At 38.3% G+C, this 14,532-nt stretch overlaps 1 protein-coding gene across 1 annotated transcript; it reads right to left on the bottom strand.

The window, feature by feature from the left end:
• Positions 1-550: 550 nt before the first annotated feature.
• LOC149569215 (uncharacterized) lies at positions 551-2,353 on the bottom strand. Its single transcript, XM_089816849.1, has one exon. The coding sequence runs from the start codon at positions 2,351-2,353 to the stop codon at positions 551-553; it is 1,803 nt and encodes a 600-aa protein (XP_089672975.1).
• Positions 2,354-14,532: the final 12,179 nt, after the last annotated feature.

Below are 14,532 nucleotides of genomic sequence, written 5' to 3' on the forward strand. Positions count from 1 at the left end.
AATTATATATATATATATATATATGAAATAATAAAAATAAAAGAAGAATAGAGAATGAAAAAAAAAAAAAAAAAGATAAAAATATATATAAACAGGAACAAATGCAAAAGGTCTCCCAAAAACAAGACCCACCCGACACAAGAGAAAATTAAAAAAATTAAAAATAAACATAAATAATTGAAAAAATAAATTAAATCAATCTAAAAATAAAAATAAAAGAACCAAATGTATATATATATATATATATATAAAGGAGAGATCGCAAAAGAACACGAGACAAAATAAATGAAAGCAAAAAATAAGAACATAAAAACAATAAAAATACAAAATATTAAAAAATAATTAATGAATAAATTAATAAAATTAAAAAACTTAGAAAAAATAATAAAATTAGAAGACCAAAAACATAAAGAAAAGCAAGCCGCACGCGAAAAGAAACAACCAAGAGACAGAAAAGAAGAGGACAGAAAGGAAGAAGAAAAAACAAAGAAAAAACAAGACAAAGAAGAGCCAACGAACAAGGACACCAAACCACAGACAGGGGAGGGGGCTATCCATGCTGTTGCCGGCAATCGAGCGAGCGAAGCAAAGGTTGCCACGAGGGGTTCAAGGACCACCCATCATCTCGATTAAGGTTGAGGGGGTGGTGGCTAATTTCAATGGCTTCTTTGAGCTTTCTCTTGAAATAATTGCTCTCTTTGCAAAGGATTTGTGCTTGCTCCAAACAAATGTGATGTTTGGTGGTGACAAAGTGCTCTGCTAAGGCCGATTTTTGGACCCTATCATGCATGATGTCTGCCCCGTGCTCACGTATCCTGGTATGAAAAGAACGACCAGTTTCTCCAATGTAGGGGGTGCCACATGAGCACACAATCTTGTAGACTCCTGAGTCAAGAAATGAGTCTTTGGAGTCCTTGAGCTGCGGGACAAGATTACTTAACTTTGAAAGGGGTTTAAAAGCAACTCGGAGGCCCCTTTTTGTAAAGATTTTGGCAATCTTTTGGGAGATGCCATCCACAAAAGGAATGGAAACATGCAGAGCGGGGAGGTTCGTAGACGGGGTAGGCCTAGAGCTAGAAAGGAAGAAGGATTTGGCCTGGCGAAGAGCCCTAGAAATTTGCTTGCACGGATATCCATTCAAGGAGAAGACCTGACGAAGATGAGATAACTCACTATCTAAGTGTTCTTCATCACATATTCTGAAGGCTCTCAAGGCAAGGGTTCTAAGGATGCTGGCTTTATGGCTGGGGTGGTGGTGGGAAGAAGAGTGGAGATATAAGTCAGTGTGGGTGCATTTACGATAAACCTGCCTACCAAAGGTGCCATCCCGCTTCCTGATGAGAAGAACATCAAGAAAGGATAAGCGGTTGTCTGACTCTAGCTCCATGGTAAATGATATGCCAGGGACCAAGTTGTTGATGTGCTTGTGAAAATCCTCAAGTTTTTCAAGCCCATGTGGCCAACACACATTGGTGTCATCTACATATCGTTTCCACCATCTAGGTTTCAGGGGAAAGGAGTGGATGGTTGTCTCCTCAAAATGTTCCATAAAGAGGTTCACAATGATCGGAGAGAGAGGGGAACCCATGGCAACCCCTTCCACTTGCTCATAGATAACATTTTGGAAGGAGAAAAATGTGGATCTTAGACAGAATTCAACCAAGTCTACCATCTCATCACCAATCTTGCTCTTTACAATAAGAACAGAATCCTGAATAGGGACTTTGGTGAAGAGGGAGACCACATCAAAACTTACCATGATGTCATCCTGTTCGGCCTTGCAGCCCCTAAAAAATTGGACGAAATGCGAAGAATCCTTGATGAAAGAGTTGGAATTTCCAATCAAGGGGGAAATTAACTTGGCAAGGTGGGAGGCAAGGAGAAAAGTAGGTGACCCAATAGTGTCCACAATGGGTCTCAAAGGTATGCCTCCTTTGTGAATTTTAGGGACCCCATAAATACGGGGGGTCACTTCTTTGGATGGAACCAATTTTTTCTTTGTGGTCTCATCAAAGGAGGAATTGAGAACCAAGGCTTTGACTCTCTTCAAGATCTTGGGGCACGGATTACGTGAGAGAGTGCGATAGCTGCTGGTGTCAGCGAGCAAGTCACACATTTTGGAGACATAGTCTTGCCGGTTCATGATGACAGTAGCATTACCTTTATCAGCTTTGGTAATAATGATGTCATTATCCTTGACAAGACTTTTAAAGGAACGCATTTCACCACTAGGCAAATTGGGTTTCGATGGTTTGGCATGCCTAAGGGCGACCGCACAATCTTGCCTAATTGCTTCTGCCTCATCATTTGAAAGAGAGCGAATAGCATTCTCGATCTCAATGAGGAACTGCATGTGAGGGATGACCCGAGGGGAGCAAGAGAAATTAAGACCCCGCTTTAAGAAATTAAAAGAAAGAGGGTCTAAGACAGCAGAGGACAGGTTGACAACCAACTTGTTTTCCCAATCCCGTACCGCATGATTAGATAAGGGAGATCGAAGGCGGAAGGGGCGAGCGAAAGGACGAGGGCAAGGAGAAGCTACACCAAGGCCATACTTGACCTGAGGTGAGAGGATAGTGCTAGAAGAAGACACAACCAATACTCCATTGGATGGCGATATGGGGGACGTCCCACTAGTACAAACCCCAATGGGTCAAGATATGGAGGGTCCTCCATTGGCGTCAGAGGAGTCAAGGGAACCCAAAGACGAGTGGTTGAGCTGAGCTGGATGGATCTCGGGGCTACCACTGATAAGACAGGGGTCAATCAGAGGGGAGACAGGAAGAGAAGACTGCCAGCAAATCGCCGGAGAGCAATAAAGGAAGGACTGCGCAGGCACATTACGCGAAAGAGGACAGCAGAAGACGTACCTGAGCACATAGGTTTGGAGCCGTTGCGAGAGCTAGAACGTAGGATGATAGCAGATTGTGAGCCAATTGCACCAGGGTTGGATCGAGCTCCAACAGAAGTCAACGGTTCAGTCTGCGACGAAGAGGAGGAAGAAGACAGCGCAGGGGCTTCCACACCCACCACATTGAATGCCTCATGCCCTGAGGAACAACCTGAAGACTGGTTCTTTTCACTGGATAAAGGCTTGTCTTCTGCGCGAACAAAACCTGAGGAGGACCCCGAAAACTATTGAACCCCACTACTCTGAGGGATGAAGCCGACCACTGGAGAAGAAGAAAGGAGAGGGGTCGAAGCAGGAGAGGACGAGGGCCCAAGAGCAGTACTGCCGGGATGTTCCACAGGCCTGCATAACGAGCCTTGGCCGAGGACCAAAGAGAAAACCAAACCGATGCCGGGACTTATATCGAAGAGCCAAAAAAAATTTCTTTTGCTTCTGATGGACTCTTCATAATGACCCAACGCACTGCCGAAGGAAGAGGTGTCCAATCGAATCCAAAGATCAGGTCTCAAGGAAGAGGCCAGCTCTAAGTGGAGAGGCAGCAACCTAGCGTTGAACCGGTCAATAACTCGCCTGGTAGACTGAATGATCGAACGAAGGAGAGCGATTTCAGCCTAGAGGAAGATAGGTTTGGTATGCATGCTGCGAAGATAATGGCTAACTTTGACAAAACAAGGAATAACACGACAATCTCTGCAACGCTTGAGGAAGGCTAAGTCTGCAATTTTCTTCATAAGCTTGATCCTTAACATCTGAATAGCCCAAGAAAATTCATGATGAGCCTAAATTTAAATTCCTCATCATTTCAACAAATAATTGACATCTTCTTGTCACATTTATTTCTTCAAAGAATAATCTCCATGTATGATTAACTTTTCTTTGACAAGTACGCTTTGGAATCTTATTAGACATTGACTGCAAAATATTACTATCAATTTAAATCAAATATCATGGCTTTCTAAAATGAATTATAAAAGGTTTTTAATCTCTTCAAAATCAAAATAGTCGTGGGTGAATTATATACCTTCAACCCAAGATGATGTGCCTTGGAAATAAGACATGACAGATAGAATATCATCTAGGTGATATGTTGATGGTGTACCTTCAACATGACATGATTGAGTGCACACACCCTCCAATGTAGAGCATGGTGTCTCTTTAACATGAGATGACATGTGACTCCAATATTGGAAGATGATGTACCTTCACAATTCAATTGTCTTGTTGAGCATAAGAGTCTCATTCATCCTCTTTGTCTTTTCAATTATATATCTTTGTTTCTTTCTCTTGGTGGTTCTTGTTCCTCTTCCAAATCCATATTTTCATTAGTTGATTCCAAATTGTTTTTGTTCACATAGTACTCTCATTTTTTCCCCTTTTATTGCCAAATCCCTCTCCTCTTTTGATGTTTGAATTTTTGGTTTCTTCCTTGGCATAATGATGATATATACATGTCAAATATTTCAAACATACAAATTAAAATGATTTCCAAACATTGAATTATGCAAACATACAAATTACAATGATGTCTATGAATACAATATATTACAACTTGCCAAATCAAAATATAATTTGTCTCTATAGTTATAATGTACATTTAAAAAGTACTCCATTAACCTCAAATATGCTAAAATGTTGATTAACAATTGAAATAGTATAGAAATTGGTTTAATTTGGTATTTATAACACCAAGAACAGTGATTTTATACTTCCAAAACCATAAACCCATGTTTCTTCCATAAAAATAGAATAGAGCAGACTACAAAATGGAGAATTTAGCCTATTTCAATAGTCACATTGTTTTTTAAGCAATTTATGTGTATTTATTACTTGATCACCTATGTAAATTCACCCTTTCATCCCTTCATCTCCATCCTATCCCCTATAGGTATTACTACCCACTTCTCTCTCCATCCTATCCCATTATCTCTCACTCACTCCCCATCCCATCTAAGCCTCTCACTTCCTATCTTGTTCTCTCTCTCTCTCCCCATCATATCTAAGCCTCTCTATCTTCCTATCCCATACATTCTTTATCTCTATCCTATCCCAAAGTGATTTTCCTACCCCTTTCCATTCATCTTACCCCTACTCTATCTCCATCAATTACTCTCCCTCTCTCTTCCCACCCCTTCTTTGCATCCTCTCTCTCTCTCTCTCTCTCTCTCTCTCTCTCTCTCCTCTCTCTCTCTCTCTCTCTCTCTCTCTCTCTCTCTCTCTCTCTCTCTCTGTCTCTCTCTCTCTCTCTCTCTCTCTCCATCAATTGATATCTCCCTTTCTCCACCAATAGTTCTCTCCCACTCTATCCATCCTATGCTCTCTCCATATTCATATCCTCTACTCTCTTCTCTCCATCATATCACCTATCTCTTTCTACCCCCTTCTCTATCCATTCTATCTATTTCTCTCTCACCATTAGCTACTCTCACATACACACACAAACACATGTACACACTCTCTAGACTATCCCCTCTCCTTCTTCCTATCCACTACTTTATCTCTATCATTTCATATCTCCCTCTATGGACATCAATCATTCTCTCTCTCTCTCTCTCTCTCTCTCTCTCTCTCTCTCTCTCTCTCTCTCTCTCTCTCCATCATATCCCTAACCCTCTTTCTTTCTATCATATCCCCTCTCTCTTCTACACCCTTCTCTATCTATCCTATCTAGTTATCTCTCATTCTAACTCTCTATCTTATCGCTTCTCTCTTCTCATATCCCCTTGAGCTCTCTTCCTATCCCTACTCTCTTTCTCTCCATCCTAACCCCTTGAGCTCTACATCCTATCCAAACCCTCTTCCTATCTACATAGAGTATCCAATCTCTCTCTCTCTCTCTCTCTCTCTCTCTCTCTCTCTCTCTCTCTCTCTCTCTCTCTCTCTCTCTCCCTCCCTCCCTCCCTCCATCATCATATCCCTAACCCTCTTTCTTTCTATCATATCCCCTCTCTCTTCCTACACCCTTCTCTCTCTATCCTATCTAGTATCTCTCATTCTATCTCTCTATCTTATCGCCTCTCTCTTCTCCTATTCCCTTGAGCTCTCTTCCTATCCCCCTACTCTCTTTCTCTCCATACTAACCCCTTGAGATCTCCATCCTATCCACACCTTCTTCCAATCTCTCTCTCTCTCTCTCTCTCTCTCTCTCTCTCTCTCTCTCTCTCTCTCTCTCTCTCTCTCTCCTCTCTCTCTCTCTCTCTCTCTCCTACTAGATATCTCCCATCCCTTCTCTATATTTTTGTATCCCCTACTAGTTCACTATCTGTCTCATCCTTGCCTCTCTTTTTCTTCCTATATCCATCCTGTGCTCTCTCTCTTTCTTTATTAGTCACTCTCTCTACATCCTATCCACTCTCTATCTTCTTATCTAGGCATCCTACCCAAAATATATCTCTTCATATCTCCATTATACCTCTCTCTCTCTCTCTCTCTCTCTCTCTCTCTCTCTCTCTCTCTCTCTCTCTCTCTCTCTCTCTCTCTCTCTCTCTCTCTCTCTCTCTCTCTCTCCCTACCTCTCTCCCTCCCTCTCCTTCTCCCTCTCCCTCTCCCTCCCCTCTCTCTCTTTGATGTAAACTAGATTGCTTCAAGCCATTTTCCTTCCCAAGGACTCACCTAGGCTTCTTTTCTAGCTTACTAGGGTTCAAATTTGTCACCCTAACCTCAAGAGGATTTCTCTCTTTTCCTCCACACTTCCCTATTCATCTAAACCAATGTTTTTACAACTTGCTTCCATCTTAGAGACATTCCAACTTGTTCTCCAAACTCACAATTTCAACAAAAATGATCATTCTACCTTCAACTTGGACTAAGGGACTTACCTTGAGGGATTTTATACTTTCCCTTATCCTCCCTATCTCAAAATCCATAGGTTTCACTATCGATTCCTTCAAATTTGGAAAAACTATCCTAATTAGGCCTAGTTGAATTAGGCCTCCAAACTTGGTTTTTGGACTATAATTGCAAATTTCCCTTACCAAGGTGGACAAATAACTTCCTATATGAATACCCTTTTGGAAGTACTTCAATATTTTTTAGGTCTTTGGTCCCCAACTTGTCCACACACCACAATGCTATAATTATGCCTATAACTAAGGGTTTTAAGGGTTCCATATTAGCATCTACTAGAGTCTAATGAAATTATTAGCAAATCTTATCTTGGAAACTTCTCCTCACACACTTGGATTCCTCATAAATCCCTCCTCCTTATCTAACTCTTAAATCAAACTTTCTAATAGATTCATGCTACCAAAAATGTCCTACAAGAATTGTGATTGTCTAGCCATGCATTGAAAGCTTGCCTAGGGTATCACTTGAACAATAGAAAATTGGATTGTCCATACTTCTCCTTTTCTATGTACACTATACAAGGACTCCAATTTCATATTCCTTAAGGCCATGATGATTCCATGGTGAGGGTTCATGGGGGAGCCATTTTTCACAAAACTATCAAAACAAGAACAATGGACCAATTATTTAAAAATAATTTTTAAACTATGAACAAAAGCAATCCTATAAACTTTAAATATTAAAAAAATGCACAAAAATAACACAAAATATAAGAATCCAACCCAAACAAATATCCTTTGATCGATTAAAGCATTCATGCAATCAAAAAATACAAAACTGTTGATTCTAGAACAACAGTTTGTGGCTTTCAATTCTCAAAATCTATTAATTAAAACATCCAACCCTTGGAATGGGTCTCCTTCATGGTTTTATAGGTTCTCTCAAATGTTTCAAACAGTTATCCTAACTATCAAATCCATCCTCATGACATGCAACTTTCTTGTTACAATGTTGTCATGCAACTTGCAAAGTTGCTAACAACATTTTGCATTTCTTAGAAACTTTGACATTGGACACTTGGAACCTTAAAAATAGGTCTACTATGACCTCTTTATGATTTCTAAGAATGATTTATCCTTTAGTGCATCAAATCACATGATTTGGACCACTTTGACCTAATTGACAACTTTTGCAACAATTGACATCTTTTGACATATTTCCCAACTTCATACCAAATGATAGCATATGACCTCTAACTTATGAAAAAATATGTATATACACCAAAGAAAACATAGTAAGCTCAAATACAAGCTTTCTCCATACTTCTAGGGTATAAGACCCATAACCCTAATCTTGCTTCCCAAAAACCTAAACACAAAACAAGCAAAAACATCTAGAATGGAGCAATCCTAGTAAAATCCATCTAGAAGAAAACTCACATGACCTGTCAAAACACACCCAAATGACTTGGCTAAGGGTAGTACAAGCCAAAAACCAAAATGAGTAACTAGGGCTAGGAGTTAGCCTAGGTGCTCCTGCACCATACTCCCTTGAACACAAGAGTTCAATCCATCCTTGGATTGAGTAGACTAGAGTCTATGCCTAGTTTCTTGAAGTCTGGTTCCTTGATCTAAGTAGCCTCGATATCATCTTTTCCATGTCACTTTACAATATTTTTCCAATAAGTCTTTGTCCTAGTTTTCTTGTAAACTCTTGATTCAAGTACCTTTTCACCAGTTTGAGGTGGTGTAGGAGTGAAGGTCAAGTCTTCTACATCTCAAATGACTTCCTCCAGTATCTAATCAATATCTAGAGTAGGGCCCTTGTATCTAACCAGATCAACAACATTAAAAATTAGTGATAACCCAATATCTTCAAGAAGCTCCACCTTCTAGAAATTGTTGCCATACTTGGCTAGTATTGTGTGAGGTCCCAACCTTCCCATCTAAAGATTATGAGGGACTCCCTTCTGCAACAATTCTTTCTACAGATGAATCATCACAAGATCCCCAACTTGGAATTGTACATCTCGTTTACTGTCATCCATCTTATACTTGAGTTTAATAGAATTTTAGTTAGGTTCTGTCTCACTGATTCATTGACTTCCCTCATTGAGTGAGAAAATTCCTCAGCATAACCATTGTTGTTTGCACCATCTTTTAGCTCCATTAGTTCAAACACCCCTCTAGGATGCAACCCATAAACAATTTCAAATGGTTATTTACTAGTTGACTTGTTGACTATATCATTGTATGCATACTCAACCATTCTAATGATTTGATCCCAAACTTGGCCATATTCCTTTGTAAGACACCTTTGCAAGTTGCTAAGACTTCTATTTATTACCTTAGTTTGGCCATCTATTTGAGAATGATAGGCAGATCCAAAGAACAAATTTGTGCCTAGCTTTTGCCTCAAGGTTTTCTAGAAATGGCTCATGAATTTTGTGTCCCTATCTGAAACAATACTTAAAGGTAAGTCATGGATTCTCACCAAAACAAATGTGCAATTTTGCAAGCATCATGGACTTTTTTGCAAGGGATAAAATGTGTTATTTTGTTGAATCTATGCACTACAACAGAGATACTATCAAACCCTTTCTTAGTCCTTGGCAACCCTACCACAAAGTGCATATTTAAGCACTCCCATGGTCTGCTAGGAATTGGAAGGGGCTGATAAAGGCATGTATTGGAAGATGTGTCTTTTGCTTTTTGACACAATACACAACATTACACATATTGTATGATATCCCTATTCATTTTAGGCCAAAAGTAGAATCTAGTTACTAGCTCTTAAGTCTTATTGACTCCAAAATGACCACTAAGTGCCCCATTGTGTTTGTCTTGAATGAAAGTTTCCCTCATTAATCCCCTAGGAACACATAGTTGAGTCCCTTTAAATAACAAATCATTTTACAAAGTGTAATCAAAAAAATTTCCATGGAAATTGTTCTTGCACTCCCTAAATACCTTATAAATGTCTTCAAAATCTTCATCATCAATATATAGGTCCTTGAAGCTATCAATACCAATGCTCTACAACTAAACCTCTTGTATTGTGAAGAGTCTCCCACTCAATGCATTAGCCACCTTGTTCTATACTACTTTCTTATGCTTGATGTTAAAAGTATAATAGTTATTCCAACCCACTTCATATTTTTTCTATTGGGATTATCTTGGGAGTTAAAGAAACTGAGGGCTTGATTATCTAAACATACCACAAACTCCTCTGGAAGAAAATAATGCCTCTACTTTCTTAGAGCTTGGACTAGAGAATATAACTCTAATTCATAGGAAGAGTATTTCCTCTTTGCATCATTGAGCTTCTCACTATGAAAAGTCACTAACCTCCCTTCCTATCTTAGGACTACCCCAATAGCCATATTTCTAGCTTCATACTCCACCATGAAGAGTTTGTCAAAACTAGGCAGAATGAGAATGGCTTGAGTAGCTATTCTCTTATCAAATGTTTCAAACCCATTATTTTCTTGAGGAGTCCAATGAATTTTTTTCTTCAATCCACCCTTGATATGTCTGATATAGGAGCACAAATAACACTAAAATATTTGATAAATTTCCTATAATATTGAGCCAAGCCATGAAAACTTATCACCTCTGTTACAACTTAGGGAGTAGGCTAGTTTAGGGTGACATCCACTTTACTTTGATCCATCTTGAGGTTCCCTTAAGACAAAACAAACCCAAGGTACACTAGCTCCTACTTCATGAAGTCACACTTCTCTAAATTTATCATTAGCTTTTTTTATGTAATTTATTGAAACAAAAATTCAAATGTTTAATATTCTCCTCCCTAGTTTTACTAAAAATCAATATTTCATCTAAATAGACAAAAACAAACTTATCGATGTAGTCTTTTAGTACCTCGTTCATAAGCCTCATAAAATTTGAGGGAGCATTTGACAAGCCAAATGACATTACAAGGCATTCATACTAAACTTTTGTGCTCTTAAAATCTATTTTCCATTCATCCCCTTCTCTTATCTTAATTTGGTGACAACCACTTTTGAGATATATTTTGGTAAAGTACCTTGCTTCCCATAAACAATCCATTAGGTCATCAATCCTTCATTTTGGAAATCTATACCTAATGATTATCTGTTAATGGCTCTTGAATTTGTACAAATTCTCCAAGTTCTCCCCTTTTTGGGTGCTAAAATAGTGGGTACAACACAAGGATTTATAATTTTCCTAATTAGGCCTTGGTCTAGGAGTTCTTGGATTTTCTTGGCAATTTCCTCATTATGTTGAGGAGTTATTTTATAGGAAGCTTTATTGGGAAGGGTGGCTCTTGGAATAAAGTCAATTTGATGGCCAATAGGTCTCTTGGGAGGTAGCGTAGTAGGTTTTCAATCACTAACAATGTCCTTGAATTCGTCAAGCATTTCTTGCACTTCTTTAGGTAGCTCTATCTTCTTTTATGCCTTGTCAACAACTTCTTGCTTAGGTCTCAATATTAAGGAAAACCCTACTCCTTCTCCTTCCTCCAAGGTCTTTAAGAACTCCTTGTCACCCACCATAATGACATTAGGACTTGAAGATTCACCTCTCACTCTTCTATTAAAAAATTGAATCTTGAATGTCGCACCATCTTTCTTGAAGGAGTATGCATTTTTGGTTCCATCATGCATTGTTTGTCTATCAAACTACCATGGCCTTCCTAGTAGAAGGTGACATGCATCCATATGTAGAATATCACATAAAATTTTATACTTATACTTTCCTATTGAAACTCCACCCATGCTTGTTCACTTATAGGAACATGTTGCCCCTTGTTTAGCCATGTAACTTTAAGGGACTATTATGTGGAATTCTTTTCATATTCAATTTTCTAAATGCCCCCTCTGATAAAATATTACTTGTGAAACTTGAGTCTATGATGACTTTACCCACTTTCCTCATCATCTTGCACTTCATCCTAATATTTCTCCTTTGGCTTGGTTCTTCTTTTATGGATTCTTTGATCGATGTTCTTCTAATTCTAAGGGTACTTCATATGCCTTGTTGTTATTACTAGACTCTTCTTGTACATAATTGACCCTTTTTACACTCCCTTTGGAAGAAGAACCTTTCTCAGGGAACCTATATGTAGGGTGACCCACCTGGTTGCAATGATAGCATCTCATATTGTAAAGTAGGATCCTCTACCTTGGCTATTTCTTCTTCCTTTTCCACTACTGTTAGAGATTCTTCCCCTACTAAAACTCCCTCTATTTGAGTTCCCTTCTTGTTGTTCAATAAAATTGGTTTCCCCTTAGGTCCTTGAATATAAACCTCAACCACCATAACCTCTTTGATTTCTATGATTTCTACCTCTACCTCTACCCCTAAATTTGGTGTCTTATTTATTTCTATTCCCCTCTTCCACTTATAATGCTATTTAGAAACACTTATGGACTATTGTAGGTATCCATAGACTGATCTCTACTCGTATGTTCCACTTCAATTCACTAAATACCCATCCACCTTAAGAGGCTCTTCTTCTTGGATCCTTGATCTCAAACAAAACTTCTATAATTCTTTAGTATAAGTTGCCACATCCATATTTTTATTTTTTTTAACTTTTCCTTCTCTTATGCAATTGAATTTCATAATCTTTAGGTAGGTATTGTTCCTTTAGCTTAGCCACAATGGCTTTCCAATTTGCAATGGGTTTCTTTCCCATCTTCCCCATCTCTTCTTGGAGGTACTTCCACCATGTAGTGATGATCCTCTTAGCCTAGATTTTGCTACATTAACATTTTGTTCTTCAGTAAGACCTTCACACTCAAGTGGTTTTCTATCCCCTTACTCCATTTCATGACAAGTTCATTATCCATATTTCCACTAAACAAAGGGATTCCTTCTAGGGCTTTCGCACCTAATGCCTTGATGGATTTTAGGAATGGTTCCTCAGTAAAAGGAGGGTCTGGTTTAATATTGATTTCTTCCTTATCAATCTTTCCTTTACCTCTATCACTAATTTCTCTATCTTGATCTTTCTTCTTAGCTACCTCAACAACTTCCTCCAATTTTGTTTTCATCTCTTCTAGTGTTTCCTCTATGAGTTTATTAATTTCCTTCTTCTCCTTCATCTCCTTGGAAAGTTCTACATTTTTCACCATGTTAATGTACCCTACTAACTCTTTAGTATAAAAAGACATGCCACTAGCCCCAAAACTTGTTGGCTCTGATACCAATTCGATGTAAACTAGATTGCTTCGAGCCCTTTTCTTCCCTAAGGATTCACCTAGGCTTCTCTTTAGACTACTAGGGTTCCCCTTTTTCACCCTAACCTCAAAAGGATTTCTCTCTTATCCTCCACACCTCCCTATCTAACTATGGCAATGTTTTTAAAACTTGCTTCCATCATAGAGACATTCCAACTTATCCTCCAAACTCACAATTTTGACAAAAATGGTCATTTTACCTTCAACTTGGAGTGAGGGACTCAACTTGAAGGATTTTAGAATTTCCCTATCCTCATGATTGAAAAATCCATAGGTTTCACTATTGATTCCTTCAAATTTGGCAAAACTATCCTAATTTGACCTAGTTGAATTAAGCCTCCAAACTTGGTTTTTGGACTATAAATCCAAATTTCCCTTAACAAAGTGGACAACTAACTTCCAATATGAATACCCTTTTGTAATAAATTCAATATTTTGTAGATCTTTGGTCCCCAATTTTTCTATACACCACAATGCTATGTTTATGCCTATAACTAAGGGTTTCAAGGGTTTATTATTAGCATCTACTAGGGTTTGATGAAATTCTTAGCAAGTCTTGTCTTGGAAACTTCTCCTCACACACATGGATTCCTCATACATCCCTCCTCCTTATCCAAATCTTAGATTGAACTTTCTAATACATTCAATCTACCAAAAATGTTTGACAAGCATCGTGATCGCCTAGCCATGCATTGAAAGCTTGCTTAGGGCATCACTTGAACAATAGAAAACTAGATTTTTGGGACTTATCCTTTTCTATGCACACTATACAAGGAATCAACTTCCATCTCCCTCAATTCCATGATGATTCCATGATGAGGGTTCATGGGGGATCCATCTTCACAAAACTATCAAAACAAGAACAACAAACTAACTATTTACAAATAATTTTTAAACTATGAATAAAAGAACTCTTATCAACTTGCAATTGAAACCAAAGTACAAAAAATAAACATAAAATACAAGGATCCAACCCAAAAAAATATCTATTGATTGACTAAGGAATAAATAAGATAAACTAGATATTGAGAGTCAGGGGGGTGGGGGTGGGGGTGAATCATAATCTATAATGTTTTCTTACTTTTCACTAATTCATTCGCACCTATCAATAACTTGTGCATGTAAAAATGATGTAAAAGATAAATATTATCAATCACATGCATGAAATTAAAAAACATAACAATATTTGTTACCCAGAAACCCTCCAAGTTGAAGGTAAAAATAGGGTGGGTATGACACCCATAAATCTTCACTACTGCAGCAATAAAGTTAACCAGTCAAGGTCACAATGTTTGACCATAAAATGTGATCTACCATGTGATGAGTCTTCCCTATTAAATACTTAAGAGAATGCTAGGTCTTACCTTGTTAGAAGATTTAACACTTGCAATAAAGTAAGGACTCTGTTAGGAGATTTACAAAGAACTACTAAGACCAGTCAGTTAAGAGATTTACCGTGATTCAATTTGATTAAAAATAAAATAGTACCTGACTCTAAGTTTTCTCTACAAGCTAATTTTGATTCTTCACATTCCTAACTGATCCTTTCCTCTGATATGATATGCTTGTCTTTCCCTTTCACTTCACTACCATGACTAGGTCACTTGCTCTA

Source organism: Cupressus sempervirens, chromosome 3, assembly GCF_028749045.1.
Source record: "Cupressus sempervirens isolate cs-2001-9-10 chromosome 3, ASM2874904v1, whole genome shotgun sequence".
NCBI classification, from domain to species: domain Eukaryota; kingdom Viridiplantae; phylum Streptophyta; class Pinopsida; order Cupressales; family Cupressaceae; genus Cupressus; species Cupressus sempervirens.